This window comes from Heterocephalus glaber, unplaced genomic scaffold (genome assembly GCF_053883595.1).
Source record: "Heterocephalus glaber isolate CG9 unplaced genomic scaffold, H.glaber_assembly_v1.0 deba00001072, whole genome shotgun sequence".
NCBI lineage: Eukaryota > Metazoa > Chordata > Mammalia > Rodentia > Bathyergidae > Heterocephalus > Heterocephalus glaber.
This window is the reverse complement of record NW_028258189.1, coordinates 3,633,162-3,658,023: the sequence shown is the minus strand read 5'-3', so window position 1 is coordinate 3,658,023 and position 24,862 is coordinate 3,633,162. Positions and strand designations below refer to the sequence as shown.

At 37.8% G+C, this 24,862-nt stretch overlaps 1 protein-coding gene across 10 annotated transcripts in view; it reads right to left on the bottom strand.

The window, feature by feature from the left end:
• Nlgn4x (neuroligin 4 X-linked) overlaps positions 1 to 24,862 on the bottom strand; it is a 353,927-nt gene that overhangs the window by 125,594 nt on the left and 203,471 nt on the right. For 8 of the 10 annotated variants that reach the window (XM_004867341.4, XM_087209941.1, XM_021246374.2 and 5 more), the window contains one exon: positions 5,310 to 5,462. The exons of 1 other annotated variant lie outside the window; for it this stretch is intronic. In XM_004867341.4, the coding sequence (XP_004867398.1) occupies positions 5,310 to 5,462 (153 nt within the window). Of the gene's footprint in view, positions 1 to 5,309; positions 5,463 to 9,399; positions 9,460 to 24,862 lie in introns of all 10 variants that reach the window. One more of the 10 variants, XM_004867340.4, reaches the window with a different exon arrangement.

The window sequence follows — 24,862 nt, the reverse complement described above, 5'->3', positions numbered from 1 at the left end:
GACTTCACTGATAAGGTGCGTTTAACATATAATTTAAAAGAAACCTTTCCCGAACCATTAAAAAGAGAAAAGGGAAAAGGAAGTCCTTAGGAAAAAATAAATAAATAAACCAGAAAGCTGTGCATGGTGACATAGTATAACTGCAGTCCTACGCTCTGGGAGGCTGAGGCTGGAGGTTGGAAAGTTTGAGTCCAGCCAGGGCAGTTTACTGACTCAGCAAGACTATGTCAAATAAAAAATAGTAAACAAATTGATCATCAACAATAAAGGCTGCAGAAGTAGCTCAATATGAAGGCCTGAGCTTAATCACTAGTAACACGCAAGAAAAGCAAAATGTGATAAGCGTGGAAATACCCAATAAAAAGTCACATCTTTAACTCTCCAGGGAGAGCAAAAGGCGTGGACCGATCACCTTCACAGGAGGCAAGACAGGTATTCCCAGCAGACACGTGACCCACAGACTCAGCTACCCGTGGTGCTTTTGGTGGTGGAAAACGCTTCCACACCAAAGCACAGTCATGGGATCAGGAGTGTAACTGTTCAGACATACACACCCCCACCTCCAGTGGCTTCTCCATACTCGTAGGGACCCACTGAACAGTGGGACAGTTCTGGTGGACATCACAGGGCTGTCCCACAGCCCGGCCCACACACTGTCCTTTGTAGAAAGAAACCAAGACCGAGCAGTGGAGACCAGGATAGAAACCCTGCCCGTGGCATGGCACCCAGAGCCCTACTTCAGATGCTTTCCGTGCTACGAGCCTTGGATGTATTTAAGTGAGATCATTTTGGGCTGACAGTCAAAGCTACGCCTCCAGGGCACCTGAAGGGGAGTGTGCCATCCATGAGCATAAAAAGACACCCAAGTTCCACAGCCCGTGGCAAAACTTTCAAAACAGCCATGGGCTATGAACAATCCTTCAAAATTTCAGGGAGGGGAACCCACCTGGGTAACAAGTTTTCACAACTGTAAACCACCCATGGAGTAAGGAATCCATTCACTTTGCTGGGTCACGGAGCTCACGGGTCTTCATGCATGGGTAACATACAGTGGTTTGGCTTCATTTAGACTTGATTTTTAATCCTACCTCTGGTCTTGGGGAGAGTTATGCAACCAAGACTAGATTTTCAATATGACCTTCATTTCCTCCTTGGATCAACGTGGTCGATCCACTTCAGGGAGGTTAGGAAGATGAAATGAAGTCACATTTCCAGCAGCCCCTTGCCAGGTGAGCCGCTGACATTCCATGATGCGGGGCTAAAGCACATACTCATGGCTATGTAAAAGCAACAATAAATCAGAGCACCGTAAGGCATCAATTTATAGGGCCCCTTGAAGGTAATCATACTTTGTGAGCTGACTTGGAAAGAATACATGAATGGACTTAGAATGAGCCACCTGAAGATACAAACTCATGCAAAGTGGGCATAATTAATTGGGGGTGGAGGAGGTTGAGCCGTACACAAATGAGTCTTTGGCATTTCCACAGAAAACAGCAATCATGAACATTTTTCTCTAGTACAGCAAAGGACTTTGGGTCATCATTTGGACAAGCAACAGCAAAGACAGAGTACAGAATACTCAAGTTATCTTCGTGCAAGGGATGAGCACTGAGCAAAGTGTAGGAACTCTGTATTGGCCCTGAGGGAGGGATCCTACACTGACTCAGTTTGAGTCCTGACCTGAAGGAATTGTTCTGCACCTGTGTTGTCTGGGTTGAGGTCTTGTTTTCTCGGGAGTAAACAGTGCATATGGATATTGTGAGGTGAAGGCTTTGTTAGTAAGAGCAGCCTACACCCACCAGGTTGCAAACTTGTTGGGTATCAGTGAAGACCCCTTGCTCCAAAACTTTAGATGTGCACGCCTTCCCATTGACCAGAGTGTGTCACAGAATAAACGGGAGTGTTTACAAGAGGATCACCACTTTATGAATAACCGTTCAGGCACTCCTGGGACCTTAAATAGTGAGTTCTATGAAGATTTATCCCCAGTTGCCAGGGAGAATAGCTCTTTATTGTTTGCATATTAGGAACTCTCCTCTGGGTGATGAATTGGATAACAAAGAATGCAGTTAGTGGCTAGCAAGACAGTACGTGTGGAAGCAATCTTTCATGCTACAAAATCAACCATAACGAGCTTCTGATTTACCGAACCTCTAAAAGTAACTCTTGATTACGTTTTTTAATTAAAGCGGTTCCGTTTGGACAATGATCACTGATAGATTTTGGTGACGGCAAGTGTGAGCACTTGTAAGAACAACGATGGGTCAGCAGTAGCACTAATACAAGGTCCGGCATTACAAATAATAGTCAATTTAGCAGGTGCAAGAATATTGCTCAGGGGCTATAAAAATGTCACCTAAGTGCATCCACTGAACCGTTTCAAAAATGTTTAAAATTTATTTTTCATCGATGAATAATTCAATATAGCATTTATTTATGGGGTTCAGTGTGATGTTTTGGGCTTATGGAACTTTATATTGTACAATCACCCCAAAAGGCAGAAAAGGGCACCTCTTTCTGTATCTCAGGAGAGGGAATCAGGAAGTTGGTTGGTTTTCTGAATGCCTTGAGACAAAAATACAGGTAGAGTGAAGATTCTCGCTAATGCTTCTTTCATCCTAAAATCTACATTCTTTCCACCTCTAGCCTACTACTGTCATTTTTAGCATAATTCATCTCTTTAGCCTTCTCTTGTAGGTAAGAAAAACATCATTTATCCTTCCATGAAATGTTGATAACACTCTGAAATAATATTTTCCTTTCCTTAAGTAGGGAAATAACACACATGCTTATCAAAACAAAACAATCCAAAGACAGTGCTGACTTTTAGGGTAGCAGTGTATCTATTCCCGTTAAGATTGCGCTCTGAAATGATCTTATGAGGGCACCATGAGCTGTTTCATTCATCAGTGGATTGATTTTCATGTGTGTGGATGCTGAGTAAAGTCAGTGACTTGAGCATGCGAAGCATGCACGCTCTCCCTGAGCTATACCCGGAGCCAATGCTGTTTTATTTGAGGATGGCTTTAAATATCTGATGCCAAAGGTTTGCAAATATATTCTCAGGACTGATCATAGTGGATTCCTGTAAGCAAAAAGCAAATGCTGCCCAGCCGCTGCCGGAGAGGACAGCAGAAAACAAAGATGAAGATAAAGCGAGTCACATTTTAAAGTCTCTATCTCCCTCCACCCCCAGTCATCTACAGATCTGGCACACTGCACCCCAGCACACAAAAGTACTTCTGTGGTATGCTTGGCTTTTCAGGGTAGCTCATTCAGAATGTAAATGGCCTGGCATAGACATGCTAAATCTCTTCTTTTACACCCTTGCCTTATAGCCAGGGTTCTCTTATCACCATTTCTCTTTCAGGCTCGTACTGGCAAAAGGTACCCTTCATATTTTTCAGCGTTTTTTTTTTTTCTTTCCTCTTAAAAAATAAGCACATCAGTTTCAGGCTACTTTGACCTGGTTGCCTTTGAGTCAAGAATGGGTGAAACCAATAAAGAAATCACAGCATCGAGCTACTTAATGTAATTCAGGGTCAGCGAGAAAAGGGAATCAATTTCTTTGAAATCTAACCCGAGAGTAGCATCTTTCAATCATTCATGTGACCAAACATTTTGTGATTTTTTTTTTTTTACGAAAGCAGGACTGTGTCCAATGACCATCACTCTATGAAACAGTTTTCTCAGTTTCCCAAAGTGCATCTTAAGTGTGGACCATGGGACTCTTTGAAAAGATCCTGTGTGAAGGGACCTTAACACAGTTTCCTCTCCACTTCTTTGTTAGAATGGGCCTTTTGTAAGACATCAAGAAACACAATTTCCTGCTTCAGACACGAGTCTCCAAAGCAACTAGCCAGAAGCCTATGAAAATACTCAGAGAGACATTCAAAAGTTAGCTGGAATTGTTCCATCAAGACTGGGCTTCTAGAAACCCCTGAAAAAAAAAGAAAGAAAAACAGAGAAGAAATAAAACATGAAATAATGAGATTCTTTTTTTTTTTTTCTTTTTGGTACCAGGGATCGAACTCGGGTCTTTGCGCTTGCGTAGCAGGCAGCCAAACCACTGAGCTAAATTCCTGGGCCACAGATTCCAGATACTGAGTGCTTTTTTGGTTGCTCTATGTCCCTCCATCGGAAAACCCACGTGAAATGTTGAGTGCTTTATCAGCTTTTCAAAAGGCGCAGCTATAGGGCACATCCTTCCCATTTTATTTCTAGTGCATTTGGAAGTCTGCACTTCCCCTCTCTTGGAGTCTCCAATGGGTGGGTTGGTCTTCACATGGAAATGAAAAAAAGCCACTCAGTGGGAAATAAAATCAGCCAAATGGAAACAAAATATCATTGGTAAGAATTGTGGAGAAAACAATTCCAGCCACATTTCCTGTTTTCCTGGGCTCCCTCCGTCTGGCTCTGTTCACCTTTTATATCACACCTTCACCATCCACCAAGATGCACATCTTTCTTCTCATAGCCACTTTACTCCTAACTTCATTTTCTACCCCATGTTAGAGTATTTTCTGGTTTGCAAACAAATGCTTTCTGCCTAAGCCTATGAAGATCACTCTTGAAAGAGGCAACAGCAGGCAACATGTGTCAGAATGGGAAAGCTGGAACTCCTCCTCCTCCTAATAAATGTGCAGATTTCTGAACCACTCTTGGAGTAAAATGATGGAAATGCCTAAAGGATGGATTGCCAGACTTCATGTCCTTAGACGGTGATGTTGTAATACGAAAACAAATTCAGTGAAGAGACAAGTTTCACTGCATACAAATACAATAACAGAATCACATGGAAGATTGTCAAGGTGCAACGTAACTAGTTAGAAAAGTGGATAAAGTGTTTTCCTGCCTTTAGAGTGATCAGTAATGCTACACAATGAGAAAAGAACATCACCACAGACAGCTGTTATCAACTATTCTGTTACCAAATCCATGTTGGCGATTCAAGTCTATGTCTACAGCAAGTCTCCATTTACTTCAGCAGAGGAAGGTCCCATTCATTAAAGCTTAACTCTCTCTCGAAGTCTTCGAGGTTTCCCTTGGCTGGAGGGGGGATTCACATTCAAAGAAATTAAAATGACAGGACTACAAACTCCACGTTGGAAAGAACCATGGAAATTTTCAGTGAAAGTACAACAAGGAAGGAAGCTCCCCAATCAAATCCACAAAGTGCCATCATAGTAGGATTCTCCAGGAGCTAGAAGAACATTGGTAGAAAGCCAAGAGGCCCGGAATTTAAATGAAAAGGGAAATTTTCACAGTGCATTTTGCTCGATTCTTTGCAGGACCCAACTACTTACCCAGTATGCCCAGGCGGTAGTTAATGGTGATGACGATGACATTCCCGTAGCTTGATAGGATGCTCCCATCTATCATGTTTCCGGTGCCTTCCATGTAGGATCCACCATGGATATAGACCATCACTGGCTTCTTACTGTTTTGATCATGGATGTCTGGAAAAAAAGTCAAGTAAGGACACACAATAAAGAATCACACAGCTGACATCTGCTCATGGAAGAGCAAAGGGGGCTACTTAATTTTCCTAGTTTTCAGGTGAATTAATCCTATGCATTTATTTCGTGGCACTGGGGATTGGAACCAGGAGCTTTGCACTGAACTACATTCCCAGCCCTTCTTTTTCAACTTGAGACATGGCCTCACTTAATTGCTAAGTTCTCCAGGCTGCCAGCGAACTACAGGTCATCCTGCCTCAGCCTCCCAGAGGGCCGGGATTACAGGTAATGGCACCTCCTCACCCAGCTCTTCTGGCTTAGAAATCCAGAGTCTCGGTGTAGGGTAAACAAACATGAATTTAGCCTGGCCAAAAGTTTTCTCAGCTAATCTAAACAAGATTCATAGTGTGTGCGACTACACCCAGACTATCCATGTATGTTACGAAGAGTGTAAGTCCTTGTAACACTGTCTAAAGATAATAGCCAATGGTGTTAGATTTGCTATTCACTTAAGTTATACTTTGAGAAGCAAGCAGATATGTGGGATAATATTTCCTAGTAAGGAAGTCTCTCTCTGTCTCTCTGTGTCTTATATATATATATATTATGTATAGTATAATTTATATATAAAATAAATAAAATACGATTTATATATAAATATAATATGTACTTATAAAGTTATATATATAAATGTTTTTAAGGGGCTTAAGATAAGATACATGTTTCCCAAATTTTGCTCCAACCCTAAAATATGGTTTGGATTGAAGAACTACATGGCATCCTCAATAAAATATATTTTCCTCCCATAATTAAGAAAGGAAGGGTAACATCACCTTCAGAATTCTAACTAACTTTAATACTGCTGCCATCTTACTTTGTGGTCAAAGTATGCAGAATCAGAACATAAAAGTGGGGGTGAAATTATAGACTCAATATAGGGCAGATGACCAAAATCTTTTTAAAATGTTAAAATTTGTCAAAGGAAGACAATTTTTTTTTTTAAATGTCCAAACAAATATCTTTGTTCTATTTTATTGAATTAGGAGCTATCTCCTCATTATCTCTTGATTATCTCTCTCTCTCACATATTTAAATGACAAAAATAACAGACATGTCATGAAAAATGGCAAGAGAGAGCAGACCAAAGATGAAATCATGTTACTGCTTTATATTTTCACAGGGAATGTAAACTCCCTGCAGGATTTGAAACTAATGAGTATTCCTCATAATCACTTTATTATTTTAATTAATGAGCAGCTAAAAATAATATTTGATAGTGGTCTATGAGAAAAGAAAATCCAAGGCCATCTGCAGAACTTTTGTCTAAAAAGTATGATTATTCAACCTGCTTAGCATGATTCAGTCATATGGCTCACTTTTAATTGGGGGAGACCGACCACAGTAATAAACGTTGAGGTAGATGTGGATGTGTGTAGACAAGTCAAGTAACTCTACATTAGTAGAAGAAAACTCAAATAACTGTGCATTTGTTTTTCTCTCTCCTCTCTTTTTTCTCTTTTTCTTTTCTAACTCACAGGGATACCCTGGAAATATTTCAAAGGAATTTCGAAGAAATGAGGTCATCATATTGGGTGGTTGGTGTAATTAGATCGAGCAGTGACTACCATTTCTTTTCAGAAAGGAATTTTTTTGAAGAAAGCGATTACCATCTTATTGGGTGGTAAATGTAATCAGATTGAATGATAATGACCATGGCTTTGAACTTATAAGAACACTTCCGCAAACCCACTGCTCACAGTAATGTACAGCGAAGAGCGTCATCCACATGCTCAAGTAGTTTCTGGTTTTGAACACAGAGCAGAAAAACATTTTTTAAAGTTTTCTCATAGAAAATTATAATGTAAGTGAAAAACCCTTTGCATTTGTCATGTATTTATTACTCATATACTACATTTTCTTTCTTTTTTTTTAAGTGAACAGCTGCTAAATAAGGAATGGCACTTGGCATAATCGTCCCTTTCTGGATTTTGATTTGTGCTTTTTATTATTTTATCATTGCCAGCTGTCAGCTACTACACTGTGGAAAGGAGGATGAGACTTTGAAATGCTGCTTCAGGATGTTCTCTCGGAAGATAAATGAGAGTAACAAAGCATAATTCACAGACAGTTTTCTCTAGCGCTGCAGGGAGTAATAGGCAGATGCCTTATGCATTCAAAGTTAAAAACAATTAGAGCTGACTATCATTAAATAATAATTAGATGGTATTTTAAAGGTCATAAGGTGACTCTGGAAGAAAATTATGAAAACGAACCCTAATCATCAAAAGGAAACATCACAAAGAAGGAATAAAGAGTACATTGTTCAGTGGAGAGGACTTTGTTTCAGTTTTCCTTCATGTAGTTCTTTGGACAGTGAACAGATGCTAGGTTTTCCGAAGTTCTTATCAAGGCAAAGGCCTCCTGATTAGGCATGTGTGGGTTCTGAGAGTCTGACGCCACCAGGGATATCTTAGGTAGTCATTGGAGGCATGGGAGCCATGGAAGGATTTAGAGAGGAAGAAAAATAATGCTACTAACAACATTAAAGTGGCAGAATTGTGACAATATTTGCAAAATCTTTTTTTTTTTTTTTTGAGAGCAGATTATTTATGAAAGGAATCAAGGAATGCACCAAAACAAGTAAATGGCAAAAAGATCCTCTTGGGACATTTGAAAGGGACCAGCCTCAAATTGTTTCTCAGTGAAAGACCCATGAGCTCTTCAGGGGTCTTATCCTTTAATGTAAAGAAATGAAATTCCACACATTTTGTCACCCAGACTGAGGGGGAAAAAAAAAATGTGTTATTACTCATCCTGAAAGCCGAGCCAAAAACTAAGGTCTCATTTCAGTGTTTCCATGTTTTTTTTCTTTTATATCCTTTATTTTACAGAAGGGACAAAATATAGTGTGCTAATTGCCCGTGTGGACACTACAGACAATCCAACTTTGAAAGAAAAATCATTTCACTCTTAGTGAATACCCTATAGAGCAATTTGAGAGACTTAAAAACCGATGTTCCAGGGCAGGGGATTTAGTTCATTGGCGCCGGGCCTGCCTGGCGAGCGCAAGGTTTGGAGTTTGATCCCCAGTACAAAAGAAAAAAAAAGAAAGTTAAACAATGTTCCATTGCTCAATAAATAAATAAATAAACAAATAAATAAATAAATAAAATGAGGGGAGAAAAAAATGTTTTTCTGGACAGCCATGGTAAAAACAGAGCAATCTATAAAGCAAGCATTCTGGTCTGTCTTTAATTCTTACAATACTTGTATCTTTTTAAATTTTCTTTGCTCTTTACAAGGTGCCAAAAGGCAGTCCTGAAAGGAAAAGTGACATCTCGTGAAAACACTCTTTAATGTATTTTACTGTGAGCAGAGTCTCTGAAACCTATTTACGAATCCAATTGTCTATAAAGGAAAATCAAAAAAGAAATCTTCATTTCTGCTCCCACCTTCTGAATACCACCACCATGAAAAACTTTTTACTCAGTTGTCCAAGATTTTTGCAGTGCATGGAAAAAAAAAACTGAAAAAGACCCGTTCTGAAACACAATAGTCACAAAATCAGGTTGGGAAGAAACAAAAGACAGTATACATGCATGTTGTAAAATTCCATTTTCTCGTCTTGTAACCAAGGCAAAAATAAATAAATAAATAAATGGAAAAGGTGGGCAACTTTGTAAATAGCCTTTTTTAAAACTCATTTATGACTAGAAACAATGTTTACTTTAGCTGTGGAGTGATTTCCAGGGCTCTACATGGTAACTGCAATTAAAAATGACAGCGGTTTCTACAAGAAGGAAATAAATAAAGCAGCACACTGGTGTGTACTACTTTCAAATAAGGGGAAAAAAAACAGATTGAAATGAAAAAAAGAGAGAGATAGATAGGAATAAAATCATGCATCAAGGACGAGCTTTGAAAAAACAAAAAATACCTTCATCGTCACCTCGATCATTAGTGGTTATATCATCTGCGACTTTCTTTGTGTTGGCTCCTGGGGTCATATTGAAGAGGAAAATAAAGGGGAAAAAAAAAGAGAATTCAAAAACAACAGTTTTGCCAAAAATCCAGAAAAGAGAGAGATGCAACCCAGTAAAAGAAAAAGAAAAAGAAAAAAGAAGAAGAATGTAACAAAAAAGTTGAAGTCTGTTACATTTGGTTTTCAAAAAAAAAAAAAATGAAATAGGGCAATAGAAAATGCATAGGAACATAAAGATGTCAAGAAGAACAAATTCAAAATGTTACTGGTAAAAAATATTAGACATCCCGTGAAAATGCTGTTTGGGGTTAAAATGATAGTACTGCAAAAATAAATTAAATAAATAAACAAATAAAAGCTAACGCAATTCTTTTTTTAAAAAAAGAGAGAAAATAAAATTATTAGAAAAGAGATTTCCCATATTCTTAAAAAACAGATGAAGGATTCAATGGCCCTCAAATTTCAACATGTTATAATCTAAATAGATTTTTTAAAATATCAGTGATACATTTTAGGAGAATTCAAATTGCAAGCAGAAACACATTGAAACAATTTGAACATAAGGAAATTAAACAAAATTTTATAAAACTGACATTGGTTTCATGTGTTAAAAATGGAAAGACACAAATTTCCCTTAAAAATCAGATAAGCTTTAGATCATTTTATCTCTATCTAGTGGTGAGAGAACCACTACCCGTGATGTACTCTAGTTTGATCTATAAAAATAAGCATTATTTGCAAAAAATGTATATAGTCAAGGCAAAGCATTACAGATCATTTTTGTGTTGGGCATACATAGTAAATATTATTGGAAAAGTATTGTTATTGATCCTAGAAAAAAATTGAAGTCACCCACCTCGTTCAATTCTAACAATATCTGCATAGAAATTTTATTGTAAGCAAAATGTACAGTCTTCAGTCATACCCCAAAACTCTCTTAAGTCAATCCTCGGTATTTACTTCCCCATTTCATTTTTATGTTTTCCAGATAGATGTGCCTAAAACACTGATTTGTTTTACGGAATTGTTCACTGAACTGTTCGCTGAATTGTGAATGAACTATTCAGTTGATTGTTGCAAAAACCTCTCTTTTGCGGGGGGGCAGACATTGTACACATTCAAGGACCAATAACTTCAACAGTATGGATCAGCTACCTCCTACCAGGCTGGGCTGAGTCAGTTTAATACACAGAGAGAAAACGTGTATGTCCACAGAGACTTCATCCACACATAACTTGCAATAGTTTAAAAATGTTTTGCAAATCAAGTTTTGATGTTCCTATTGTCTCGTGTGAAGCAAAGGTTAAATGTTGTTGATTCCATGTGGCTCCAAACTCTTGAGCTACCACATCCAGGTGCGTGGGTAGAAACATACTGCAAGGTTTCTTGAGATTTTTCTGGTTTTCAGTATTCCCATAGCAGCCAACTGAAGCTATAGAAAGGATATTAGCCATACAGCTATCTGCACAAAGGTCCCTGTAATGATTTGAAACATCTACATATGACCTTTACACCCAGTAGGAGGTACAAAACAGCTTTTGTCGATGGGACGGGGACCCAGAGGAGTTGGAAGAAGGGAGGAACAGGAGAGGTAGGGGAAGAAAAAAGAATTAAGATGTGTGCTAGTTACGTGTACCAACTGCCCATGATAAATGCAATCATTACATACAGCAAACACACTAATAAAAAATGAGTGAATGAATGAAGAGGAGCCAGAAAAGGGAAAAACAAAACAATCACAACAAAAATACAAAAATAAAGGAAAACAAAAAGCTTCGCATTAAAACACATTTCCAGTGCCTTAGAATGTATCATGACATTGATGTCAGTTTTATGTAATTATCAGCATGTTATAGAGTTCTGTCCTTGTGTTAAAATTTCGATGGCATTTAAATGTTGAAAACACTTTAAAAAGAAGCATTGTGTTCTCCAAGTGAGCTTGAGTGTCTCTTTGGCTTCTCAACGTAAAACCTATTTCAAAACTACCTTCCGGATTAAATTACTTTAAATTATATTACAAGGTCTAAACAATATGTCTTTTGCAGAGAATGATGAAAGACGAACAACACACTCACTGGTTTGTGTGTCAGAAAACAAACCCTTCGAGCCGGGGATTTAGCCCAGTGGTTTCGCCACCTGCTACGCAAGCGCAAAGACCGGAGTTTGATCCCCGGTACCAAAAAAAAAAAAAAAAAAAAAAAAAGAAAACAAACCCTTCTCAAACAATAGGCTAAAAACATTGTCATTAATTCAGAGAACCAGAAATTCTGTTTGAGTTTTATGTTTCTATAGTAACGGGTATAGACCGTTCTTTCATTTGAAAATAAATGAGATAAACAGTTTAACTAGGCAGGGTGGATTAGGGAAGAAAATGTATTCTCGGGATGGATTACCTGTTTCTTTCCCACAAAAATGTTTTTTAAAAAAACTTTTAAAGTTTGACTATCTTTCCCAAAGTCTACCTTCTAAAGATGGTGAGAACATGGCCTTTATTTCAGGGCCACATGTAGAAGTTTCTTTCCCTCTGAACTTAAATCTAATCCTCTTCTCTCTTACGAATACCCCTCCTCCACACCTCCAGGGGTCCATATTGTGGATCTGGCTTGGGCCACATGTCAGACTTCTGTTTCCCAACTCATTGATATCAAAGCCTGCTGGGTTCATTATCAGCGCAGAGAATTGAAAGGCTCTGCAGCACTTTGAGAAGAAGTGTTCAGAAAATGTTCCCCAGCAATTTGAGAAAAATGTCCCACCAGTGTACGACGCTTTTACAATTTTCATGACATATTTATAGCCCTCATGCAAGTCCCACCCTCAATGAGCCCTTACTTCTACATCTTTACCAAAGACATCTGCTGACAGAAGTGTGAGGTTTAAGAACCTGGCAACATCCTTCTCTATAATTTACTGAATAAATTACAGAAAAGAGAAGGAACCCATTCGAGTGTGAACACGCAGTGATTTTTAGAAAATTTATGAAGTCATGCAGCCACTGGTATAATCTGATTTGAGAATATTTCCATCAATTTTCTAAAAATTGTTTTTGTATATCTTTAGGTACTGTATAAGCTAATGATCAGCTTTGCTAATCAACTTTCTTTCTTTAGCAGTTGTACTTTTTCTATTTATTGCATAGAAATGAACTTTTCCACATAATGAGATCTTTTGTTTCTGAATCTTGTACTCGACATTTTCAAAGCACATTCATGTTATCATTACTTCATCCTTTCCCATGGCTGAACAGTTTCCTATTTTGTACCTAGACCACATTTCTGTTCGGCCATCCATTTGTTGGTGGATATTTGAACTGTTTGCACTTGTTAGTTATTAGGAATAATGCTACTAAGAATATTTGTGTCCTAAGTGTGTGTGTGTGTGTGTGTGTGAGAGAGAATGTGAATTCATTTCCCTTGCATAAAGACCTGTAAGAAAATCTGCTATTTTGTATGTCAAATACAGGTTTACTATTTTAAAGGACTGGTCAAAGACTCAAAGACGCCTTTTCAAATAGGTTTCATTTTACAATTCAAATGTAGGATGTCAAGCAAAATTCTACAACCCTGAGGGTGTGTGTGTGTGGGGGGCACTTTAGGAAGAACACTGGATCATGGGGGCCCTATAATCATGAGTGGATGAATTCGCTGATGAGTTCACAGGTGTGTTGTTAGGAGACGGGAAGAGGCTCCAAGAGGTTGGGGAGAGCAGTGTGACCCAGAAGGGCATATCACCTTCCGCAACCTCAGCTCCTGCCATCCGTCTACCTTCCTGCCTGCCATGCTGTGAGCAGATTTCCTCCCTGCCTTGGAGCCAGCCAACTTAAATGGAATCCTCTAAAATCCATGAACAAAAACAAAGCTCTCCTTCGATCTGTACATGTTAGGTGTTTTGTCCCAGCAATGAGAAAGTGAGGAAGATAACTACATCACTTGAGAAGTCCAAGTATTAAGATTGCAGCTTTCCAAACTCCACCTAAACTGTGTTGAGACCTTCTTCACCATACTCATGCCACTGCACCAGAAACTGGGTCTCACTGTGCTTTTTATTTGCATTTGGCTAATGAATAAGGCTACTGAATATTTTGACCTGTGCTATTTTCTTGGGTGGGGTGTCTATTCACAGATTAAGCCCACTTCCACACAATTGGATTTTCAGCTGATTATCACGAAATCCTACAAGTTCTTCATAGTTTCCAGCCAAAGGTGTTATATCAAAAATATTGTTGGTGAATGTTTCACAGTCTGTCTCTTGGTTTTATCAAAGGTGTCTTTAGAAGTGCAAAAGTTTTTTTTTTAATTTTGATGAATTCTTGCTTATTGCTTTGCCTTGTTTGGTTTATTCTCTCTCTTTCAGTACAGACCTTCTCAATGATTCACATGCTCAGCCCAATTTAAATATTTCCTTTCTTTTCTTTCTTTCTTTCTTTCTCTCTTTCTTTCTTTCTCTTTTGAGACAGGGTCTCACTGTGTAGTTCAGACTAGTCTTGAACTCACTGTAGTCCATGCTGGCCTCAAACTCAGGGCGATGCTCCTGCCTCAGCCTCTCAAGTGTAAAGATTTATTTTTGACATATAAACTCATAAAGTTGCTAAATTGCCAGTCTGAGCTTCAACCAGCTGACTAGAGGCCTGGGATGATGGACATTCACCAAGATACTTGATTCACTTGTTTTAAGAATTTTGCTTCTGATGCAATATTTGCAATATGCTTGCCTAATTCAAATGTCCTAAAGTGACTTCTGATATGATGTTTATGTTGCTAAAACTTGAGGAACTTTAGTTATTCCATTTCTATTTGTCATTCATTTTGTCCTGATTTTTGCATGTGGTATGAAGAAAGGATCGAAATTCCCTTCTTGTTTTTGCATATGGACTTCCAGTTTTCCTGGCATCATTTATTAGAATCCCTGTCACAAATTCAAGAAGTTTCAGTTGCACGATTGTTAAAAGTCTATCGATTACACAATTGCAAAAATTCATTTCTGAACCCTTTAATTATATTTCACAGGTTTAAATTTTTCTGCCTGAGCAAATGGTTATCTGGATTACTATAGCTTTTAAGTATGTTTTAAAATAGAGAAATGAAACTACTCCGAATTTCTTTCCATTTTATCATCTAGGAGATTCTACGTACTTTTCATAACCATGTAAATTTCCTAACTGTCAACTGAAATGGAGACTTTGATGGAAATCATTTGCCAAATCAGAATTTAAAATTAATGTTACAAAAACAAGAACCAAGATGTATCATGTACAGGTACAAATTCCTGATAATGAATGTGATCATAATGTATACCTAAAATATACCAATGAACTTAATGGAAAAAAATAAAATTTAATTAATCCTCTATTGCAAATCCCGACCCAGGCACCTAATGTGATATGTCCTTTAATGTTCTAGGCATATTTAATAATTTGCTACTTTGTGTGTTTGGAATACTATTCTGCTATATTCGTCCTTTCAAACACAACTAATTAACTAGCTTACAAAGAAATCAAGTTCTGGTGAGCATCTAATTCAGAGGAAATCAGCAATTATGTAAACACAAGTATTCATAAATATGCAAAAACAATTCCACTATAGTTCACTCCAGGATAAACCGAGGCTGTGGTTACCAAAACTGGCCAAACATTCTCCAGATGAGTCATTATACTCTTATCTTTCTTACTCAGTTAAATTTGTATCTCCAAATGCCAAAATAATATTCCTTAACATGGAATAGTTAGCATCTCCATCCAACCTCTGAGGGGAAATGGGTATTAAATATTAAAGGGCATACTTTAACGTCAAATGATAGTATAGCCCTGCTATTATGAAATTTTAAGTATTATTTCATAAATAAAACATTGCCAATATTCCCAGTTCTGGAGAATAACTACTTTATGGTATAATTATTATACATCACTTCTTCTGATGTTTCCGCATATTACTTTCATTAATTGCATTTGTGGAAGTCCAACTATTTACAATATAGCTCTGTATCCTAAATGCAATGGAAAATCTCCATGGAGAACTTGGATGGGGCAGACCACAGTAAAGGGAAAAATACAAATCAAAGGAAGAACACCCAGCCATTCATACTATGCTGTTCACATTTTGAGGCAGAAAAGGTAATTTACATCCATTCTTCTTAAAACATACATTAAACTTTTGCCACTTACATATATAAATCCTCAAATAAAATTACTAAAATATCAAACCTGATCACGTCTATGAAAGCATAACATTTACAGAAACAAAAAAGAATCTTCAGCATTGTTGCTCTTAATATGACATATATTAAAAATGTATTTTCTACCTCAAACGGCTTATCACTTTTTAAAGATTTTTAAAAATAACTTTATTATCAAACACACGCACATACAAAAATTAAAACCTTTCAAAGAAGAACAATGCAAGGGGAAAAACCTGCAATAATATTCAAATACAATAGAACTCAACCAAAACAAAACTGAAAAGCACTTAAACATTTTTCCATATAATTTAAAAAAGCATCTCAAGCACCGACAAGACACCGGAGGATGTGATTTGTTTCAGAAAGATGCCCAAAACCAGCACTGAACAAATAGTGGTCTGGAAAAAACGGCGGTTAGCTAGCAGACTCCACATAAGCCAAACTTCTCCCTAATTTAAATTTAGATTCTCACACTAGAGAAACTATTCGGTATTTACACACGTGTGTCCTATTTATTTCACATAAGAGTATGGCCTCAATATGCATCCACTTAGCTATACATGTCTCTAGTTTCTCGTTCTTTATGGCTGAGTAGTACTCCATTTTATAGAAAAACCACATCTTCTTTATCCAGTTTCCAGTGGACGGGCTCTTGGGCTGTTTCCAAGCTTTAGCTATTACGAACTGTGCTGCTATAAACATGGGTGCACGTATATCATTGTGGTATGATTCTTTTAATTCTTTGGGGAAGATACCCAGCAGAGGAATAGCTGGGTTGAATGGGACCTCTAAGCCTAATTCTTTGAGGTATCTCCATATTGACTTCCACAGTGGTTGCACCAGTCTGCACCCCCACCAACAATGGAGAAAGGTTCCTTTCTCTCCACACCCCCGCCAGCATTTGTTATTGGTTGATTTCTTGACAGCAGCCATTCTTTCTGGGGTGAGGTGGAATCTCAGTGTTGTTTTCATCTGCATCTCTCGAATGACCAGTGATGTTGAACATTTTTTCATATGTTTATTTGCTGCTTTTACTTCTTTGTCTGAGAAATGTCTGTTCATTTCCAATGCCCATTTTTGAATTGGATCTTTGAATTTGGGAGGTCTGATTTTTTTCAGTTCTTTATATATTCTAGATAGTAGATCTTTGTCTGAGACAAAGCTGAAAAGTTTTTCCCACATTGTAGGTTGTCTCTTAGCTCTGTTGGTGGCCTTTCTTGCAGTGCAGAAGCTTTTTGATATGATGAGATCCCAGTTGTTGATTTTTTTGTGCAAGTTCCCATGCCACTGAAGTTTTGTTCATAAAATGTTTTCCTAGACCAATTTCTTCAATAGTTCTACCTAACTTGTCTTCCAGAAAATTTAGTGTTTCTGTCTTAATATTTAAATCTTTAATCCACTTTGATCTTAGTTTAGTGCATGGTGATAGGTATGGGTCTAGTTTTAGTCTTTGGCAGGTTGAAATCTAGTTTTTCCAACACCATTTATTCAATAGGCTATCTTTCCTCCAATGAGGGTGGTTGGCTCCTTTCTCAAAGATGAGGTGGCTGAGCATATTTTTAGTCATTTCTGCATCTTCTAATCTGTTCCACTGATCCTCGGCTTATCATTTTCTTTTAAACTATTTTATTCTATTTTAATTGGTTGTCTCTAAAGTGGGCAAAGTCCGTGTTTAATTTGGTCTTATGATCCTAATTTTTAGGGTGCTAGTGATTGAACGCAGGATCTTTCACTGAGTTACATCCCCAGTCCTTTGTTCGTTTCTTTTAATTTTGATTTAGAGATGGGCTCTTCCTAAGTCACTAGGTTGCCTAGGCTTGGCTGACTTGTGATTTCTCCTTCCTCAGACTCCTCAACCTCCCAAAAAATGGGGTGGTTAGTTTTATCATCTTAAATACAAGAAGGAACTTTGTTAATTAAATATATTATTTTCCACACGGGGAAATTTATGTAATGGATTATCACTGAATCCATAAATGCTTTCTTGGTCAGCATGCATAGGTATGTGAGAGAGAAATGTGAGTTTTATCGAAATCCAAACCTGAGGGTAACCAGGTAGGATTTTTGACATACTCACTTCACTAAAAAAAAAAAAAAAAAAAAAAAGAGCTGAATAGAAGTTCTATATATCAGATGACCTGAATTCCCTGGGTTTATTCACGCAATATACCTAGTTTTTCTACAGATATGCACTGGTTCCTTACACGTATGTTTCTGGCTAAGAGAGGAGATGACACACTTACCCTGAAGGAGGTCAAGGCTACCAAAGCCTGAAATGTATATGGATGATGCAGTTGACAGGAAAGAGAATTCATTAATTTATAATCCTGGACTGTTTTTGATAGGACAGTCTGTGAGGTAAGTTTGCTTGCTAAGGACTTTGGTGGTTAATGTAAGGCAAGCACAAAAGAGCTGAGGTAAGGTATTTACTTCTAAAGGGCAAGAGGGAAGATTTCTCCATCCCTCCCTCCCCTCCTCCCTTGCTCCTTCCTTCCTTCTTCCCTCCCTCCCTCCCTCCCTCCCTGCCTGCCTGCCTGCCTTCCTTCCTTCCTGTTGGAATTTTGAGACAAGATCTCACTATGTATCCAGGGTGGCCTCAAACTCTGATCCTTGTGTCTCAGCCAACTGAGTTCTGGGATTACAGGCATGGACCACCACACTCAGATATATTTTCTTTACCCATTGCTTTGTTCTCAACTCCTCCTTTGAAAAGCATGTTTTTGATTGGCAGCAAATCTCTGTTGCTGAGTCATAGGAGATCTTCAAATACATGAAAGCTCACCTCTTCTTAAGATTGGAACCGCTTACAAACTTATTCCCCTGATTCTCTATTCCGTCGTTTCAAAAATATTTCAATATATATGCTAATTTGTTTCATTTATACTATTCATCCCTCTTAGTTAATCCAAATTGTGCTATTATCTGTTGGATTCTTTTTTGTAAGAGGATCGCTTTTGGCTACAACTTGTACACTCAGTTACATTTTAGTCATTCTTTCAAGGTTATGGTACATGACATATTAACTATTATTATCTCTAATTATTTTGCTATACATTTTGTGGGGTTTTTCTCTTAAAAAATGAGTGACTGGGCTCAGCCAGGTATGTTCTGAGAGTTTAATCTATACAGAAAATGCATAATTCACAGTGACTTTCTGATATGGGAAATTAGCAACCCTGTCATTTCACACCAGAATTAAATGTGGCATAGTGTGATTAAATAATGTCTCCAAATTTATATAGTTAGTAAACAGTAGGGGTATCTACTCATAATACCTTATCTAACCATTTTTAAAATTTTTAAGTATGTTATTTTTAAATGCACATGTAATATAAATTATCAATATTTTCTCATGGAATGTCTACCTTTAAATGCTTTTATCTTTAATCCAAACACATGACAGTATTTTTTTTTATTACATATACTTCAAATTGCTTGAAAGTTTTATTTTCCATCTGAGGCAAAAACGACTTGAAATTTGCTGGACTGTATGATAAAATAAAATCATTATTTTAATTATTTCCTTCTCTATCTGCTGTTTTCAGTCACATAGCTATGATATCCCTTAAATGGTCAGATTTTACATTTCCTAAGTTCTGACTTTGCATGCCTTGTTGTGTTCTAATGTTTTATATCCTTAAAATGTCTTAATGTTTTTATAACTTCTACAAAGGTATAACAATTTTATGGAAATGTAATTCATAGAATGTATAATTCACACTTTCCAATGTGCAATACAGTGATTTCTAGTAAGTGTTTGAATCTGTACAACAATTCACAGGTAAGAGCTGAAGAGTTTAGTGATTCCCAAGATGAAATATGCCAGCAACGAGTGGTCACTCCTATTTTTCCTCCTCCTTCCAAGCAGTGCCCTCCTCCTGTCCCTACAAATTTGCTCATTATGGATATCACTGTGGATGTTGAATGATACTGTGTCTGTCTTTGCATTGACTGTGAGAGGACTTGCACAGTGGCATGTATCCATGGAACAAGTCCAGGTTGGCCTGCTGGAGCATGGCATGCCATTATGAGTGCAGAAAGATAACTGTTTGGGTCAATACAGTACTTGTCTAATGTCCCCAGTACTGGACAAACTGACCTCAAATGGAAGACTCTCTCAGAGGAGCACATCCTAACCTGAGAATCATGAACAAATAAAGGTGATTTCAAAGTGGTTAGCTTCGGGACTGTTTCTTATGAAGTGTGAGCTGACTGATACATCACTATGAACATGGCTTAACACATCACATTGTCAGGACTCCTTAGCAATTGGGAAATTCTCTTCTTCCTTCAACCCACAAAGCACAAATTCATGGGGCTAATTGCTTTTTATGCTTCATCTTAAATTTGATTTCCTTGGAAAGGTATTTCCTCTTCATTACAGTCTTCCACAGATCAATGGACTTGTTTTCCTCCAGTATTCCCTGTAGTATGCATTTTCCTTCACAATTTTGTTGTGATAATTTGAAATGCATTTTGTTTAATAATCAACTCCCCGTGAGATCATTAACCACACGAAAATGAAGTGTGGCCCTTTAATACTTTATCATCATAGTAGCCTCTAACTTGTAATTACTACAAGAGTATCTGGCTCTGATGAGCTACACAGTAAGTATCGAATGGATGGTTGCATGAAGGACATCATTTCAACTGCAGCTCCATTGCTGCTATGAGAATTTCTAGTTATACCAAGTATGAAGAAAAATGATAAATATCTATGTAGGAAACACAGAATGTATACCAAATTCTTCATTCAAATTTATCAGTGCAAAGTTGCATTTTCTTATGTAATTTTGAGAATAGACATAATAACTAGTACCACTTGAAAATCCAAGGCCATTTTCCATGTAGAGTTTAAGAATTCTACCATTTAATTGATCTTGGGCTGTCCTTGCAGTTAAATAGAAGATAGGAAAAGCAAGGTCAAACCTTTTAAATTATCCACTGGTTCATCAAATATGCTTCATTGCAGTAGTAGAATGATAAGATTTTCTGTATATTGCTTTATTTTTCCCTATCTTGAGAACACAAGGAGGAAAAAATGTGAAAATTCTTTTTTTTCTTCTTTTCTGTGATGAACTTATTTCACAGTATCCCAGGTAGCAGTCAAAACATAGGTGCTGTGTTTTATGTAGCTGGCAGAGAAGTAGTTTTGTTTGCAACAGCATCACTGTAAACAAACGAGGAGTGCATGGTGCTATGGGATTTTGATGGCTCTGATGTTATTGGGTGACAGGAATTTTTCAGCTCCATTGTGATCCTACAGGACAACCTGTGTGGTGTGGGACCTTGTATCCTTATATCTCTATCTCAACACCTACTACAAGGCTGAGGACCTAGACTCTGCTGATTTAGAACCTGGCTTGTGCCTGGCATTCTCTCTGAACCCAATCTCTAAATGCACATAATCTTGAACTCAGTGAGCTTACAAAAAATGAAGATTGGGCTGGGGATTTAGCTCAGTGGTTCCAGCACCTGCCTCGCAAGCACAAGTTCCCGAGTTCAATCCCCGGTACCAAAAAAAAAAAAAAGAAAGAAAGAAATGAAGATAACATAATCTTCCTCCAAATGTGAAAAGGCTGTGAGATACCCCTGGAGACTCTGCTGACTGATGCTGGCCAGAGGGAAAGCTCTGCCCTGTCTTGGGGAGCTGTTGGACACGTGGTCCAACATCTTCAGGTAGAGGCTGAAGAGAATTACTCTCTCATAGACCAACAGAGCCTCTCTGTTATTTTCTTCCCCAATAAAAAGCTCAATTGCTCTCTGTGTTATTTTATGAGGCAAAGAGATGCCAAAATCAGTGACTCTGAGGAGGAACTCATAAGGGACATGGACTTGAGCCAATCAGTTGCTTTTGGAAATTTACACTTCAGGTCAAACAGAGAGATGCTTTCGATACAGGCATCAAGGGGGGAATTTTTCAAAGGATTTCTCTGCACATGGACAAAGTCTATATTTTTGGACACTCAGGAGAACAAGTAAAATGTACCGATAAAGTTAATTAATTAAAAAATAAATGTAAATGTTTTATAGGTCTCCTGACATAGGTTGATGTTTCTCATTAGAATTAGAGGACTCCATCTCATATTCCTATACAAGAACTCTCTCTCTCTGAATTCTGCTGCTGAAATAACTTCTGTTCTCAGAAATAAAAGGCAAATCTGAATAGAGTTACATGCATCATTTCCATTTTTTAGAACTTATAGCTAATAGAATCTGTTACCTCCCAAAGAATTTCTACAAGCTTGGGACTGAATCACAATGTACTTAAAAATGGAACAAATTTTATATTGCATTTTGCTCGTTATTTTTCTGCATCTTTATTTAGTCAATTCATATTGAATATGAAATTGGCTTTTATTTACCCTAAGATACTTCTCAAAATTTATTCAAAAACCACTGACATCTGGATACATCTGTATATATATATTTTTTTCTTGACTCTTGGCAGGGAAAATTGTGGGAAAATTTGAATTCTGTGGACCAATTCTAACTCTGATTAATACCTCTTTTCCTAGTCAAAATCTGAGCTTATCTGTAGAATTTCCATATACTTCTGACCCTTTAATGTGTGGGATAAAGAGTATGAGGGCCTGGTCCCCATAGGTTAATCTCATTTGCCAAGTGACCAATGAATATAAACTATCTAAAACTGAAAATGACTCAGCTGTCTGTACCAGTCAAATAAAGACCTTACACTCTTCCTATGTTTGTGCCTGAGTTGTAGACACATTTCTGTGTATTCCAAAAACATAGTGAAATTAGTCTATATTTACACATAGTCATCCCTCGCTGCAGTTTCTGAATCTATTAAGAATAAGCAGAAAAAATTTACCTCAGTCAAAAATCTCAAAAACGCTATTGCACACCTGTAATCTCATCACCGCGGAGGCTGAGGCAGGAGGATTGTGACTTTGAGCCCAGCCTGGCCAATTTAGCAAGACCTTGTTGCAAAATGGTGTTTAGTGTGGTGAGTATAAACTTGAACCTAAGTTTAAGAAATAATCTAAGAGGGGGCCGGGGATTTAGCTCAGTGGTTTCGCCTCCTGCTGCGCAAGCGCAAGGACCCGAGTTTGATCCCTGGTACCCTCCCCCCAAAAAAGAAAAAAAAAAAAGAAATAACCTAAGAGGCTGGGCAGGGTAGTGCATATCTGTAGTCTCATCACCCCGGAGGCTGAAGCAGGAGATTTGCCACAAACACAAGTCCAGCCTGGACTACATAGCAAGATCTTGTCTCAAAAAAAAAAAAAAATCTTAGAAATTTTAAGAACTATAAAGTTATTCCATATTGTGTAACTTGAGAATATTCTTTCTGCAGACCAGGGTGTATGCCTTTTGAAATATTCTGATTGGTCCAAGTGGAGCTGTACCTAGTCCTACTATGTTGGCAAGAAAAGATTGTAATGATAGCAACTATAGAAATGCCAACAACGAAGCATGTGTTAGGCCAGTGGCTCTTTATCTTCTTTTTGGTGTGATCAATATGATTGTTTCAAATGCTTCCCAGCCCTTGCTAATGAAATATTACACTTTATCCACCTGCTAACTGCAGTTTGGGCAAGGAGCAGCAGAATGTAAGAGACAAATATGAGTTTCCACAGGGAACCTTGTATAACATGTCTGCTGTCTTTTTTGCCCAAACCCAACTGCTGCAACATTGTGTACAGGATAAGGACTCATCCTGAATAAAGCCTCACTCTAGGAAGGCAGAGATGGAGAAACAAAGCTGACAAACAAGATGGGCATTAACTTTCTGAAGCAGAATAAGCTCCTGTCGTTAGCAACCAATCAAATTTTGAAACCTCTTGTTACAGCCTGAATTGACAGTGGTATATATTTGCTTCTCTCTGCAAATCATGCATCCGCATACACACATGTGAGCATGTGCAGAAACAGGCACACACACACACGTGTGTGTGTTTAGTCACATCTATACTCAGATGTCCGTGTCTATATCAACCTCTGTACCTTCATCAAAGTGCTAATCATGATGTCTGGAGATGTAGCTCAGTGGTAGAACACTTGCCTAACATGCAAGGAGTCCTGGCTTCCCTTGGTGGCAACAAAATCCATTAAAACAAAACAAAACAAAAAGTTCATTTCAGATCATGATTAAATCTGGTGATCAGATGTTATGGTTTGGGCCTAAAATGTACCCCGGAAGCTTAATGCATTCAGAGGTGAGGCTTTTGCAAGGTAATTAGATCATGGGGTGCTATGTTCACCAATGGATGCATAACGGATGAGTTCCTGGTGAATGTGCTGTAGGAGGTGGGGCCTGGTTGGAGGAGGTCACTGGGGTGTGACCTGGAAAGGTGAGTTCTTGTCCCCAGCTCCTCCCTTCTCTCTCTGCTTCCTGGCCACCATGATGTGAGCATCTTTCTTCCCCTATGTCCTTCTGCCATGATGTTCCTGCATTGGAGCCAGCTGACCATGCACTGAACCCACTGAGACCATTGGAGCAGCAGACCATGGACTGAACCCTCTAAACTCCTGGAGTTAAAATAAAACTTTCCTTAAAGTTGTGGATGTAAGTTGTTGTGTCCTAGGAACCAAGAGTAAGACAACCAATATGTATAACTTATTTGCCCAGATTTTATATTTATAAACCAAGGCAATTGTGATACTTTCCCATTGAAATGGAGGCATTATTTTCTTATAAGCACCATGATATTCACTACTTATAAGGGGGAATCCAATATTTTTTGGAAGTAACTGACACAAGAATATCATAAAATCAAAAGAAAAATAATGGGAGCAACAATAAAGAGTATGAATTTCTGAAGTAATTTGCATAAAAATAACGCTATCAACGTTAAACACTAAATGGTAAACACAAAGTGATCATTTTTTACTTAATCATCATGAATTTTAGAAAGTAAAAAGGACGTAAAGTCTGATAATGTGGCGCATACCTGTCATGCCAGTACTGTGGGAGGGCTGAAGCAAGAGAATTTCAACTTCCAGCCCAGCCTGGGCTACTCAATGACTTAAGAGTCAACTTGTTTCAAAATAAAAAATAAAAAGGGTTGGGGATGGATTTAATACACAGTACCACTAAAATAGAAAAAAGATTTTAATTAGTAGTGAATTTAGAAAATTCTTTAGTATCTTATATCAAACCTCCTGATTCTCTGATAATGTGAATATTGTCTTACACACACCGAGAAATTCATAAATATTGTCTCTCATCATAATTGTGTGGAATTATTTTTTGTGGTTCTCCAGATATTCTCCAACCCTTACT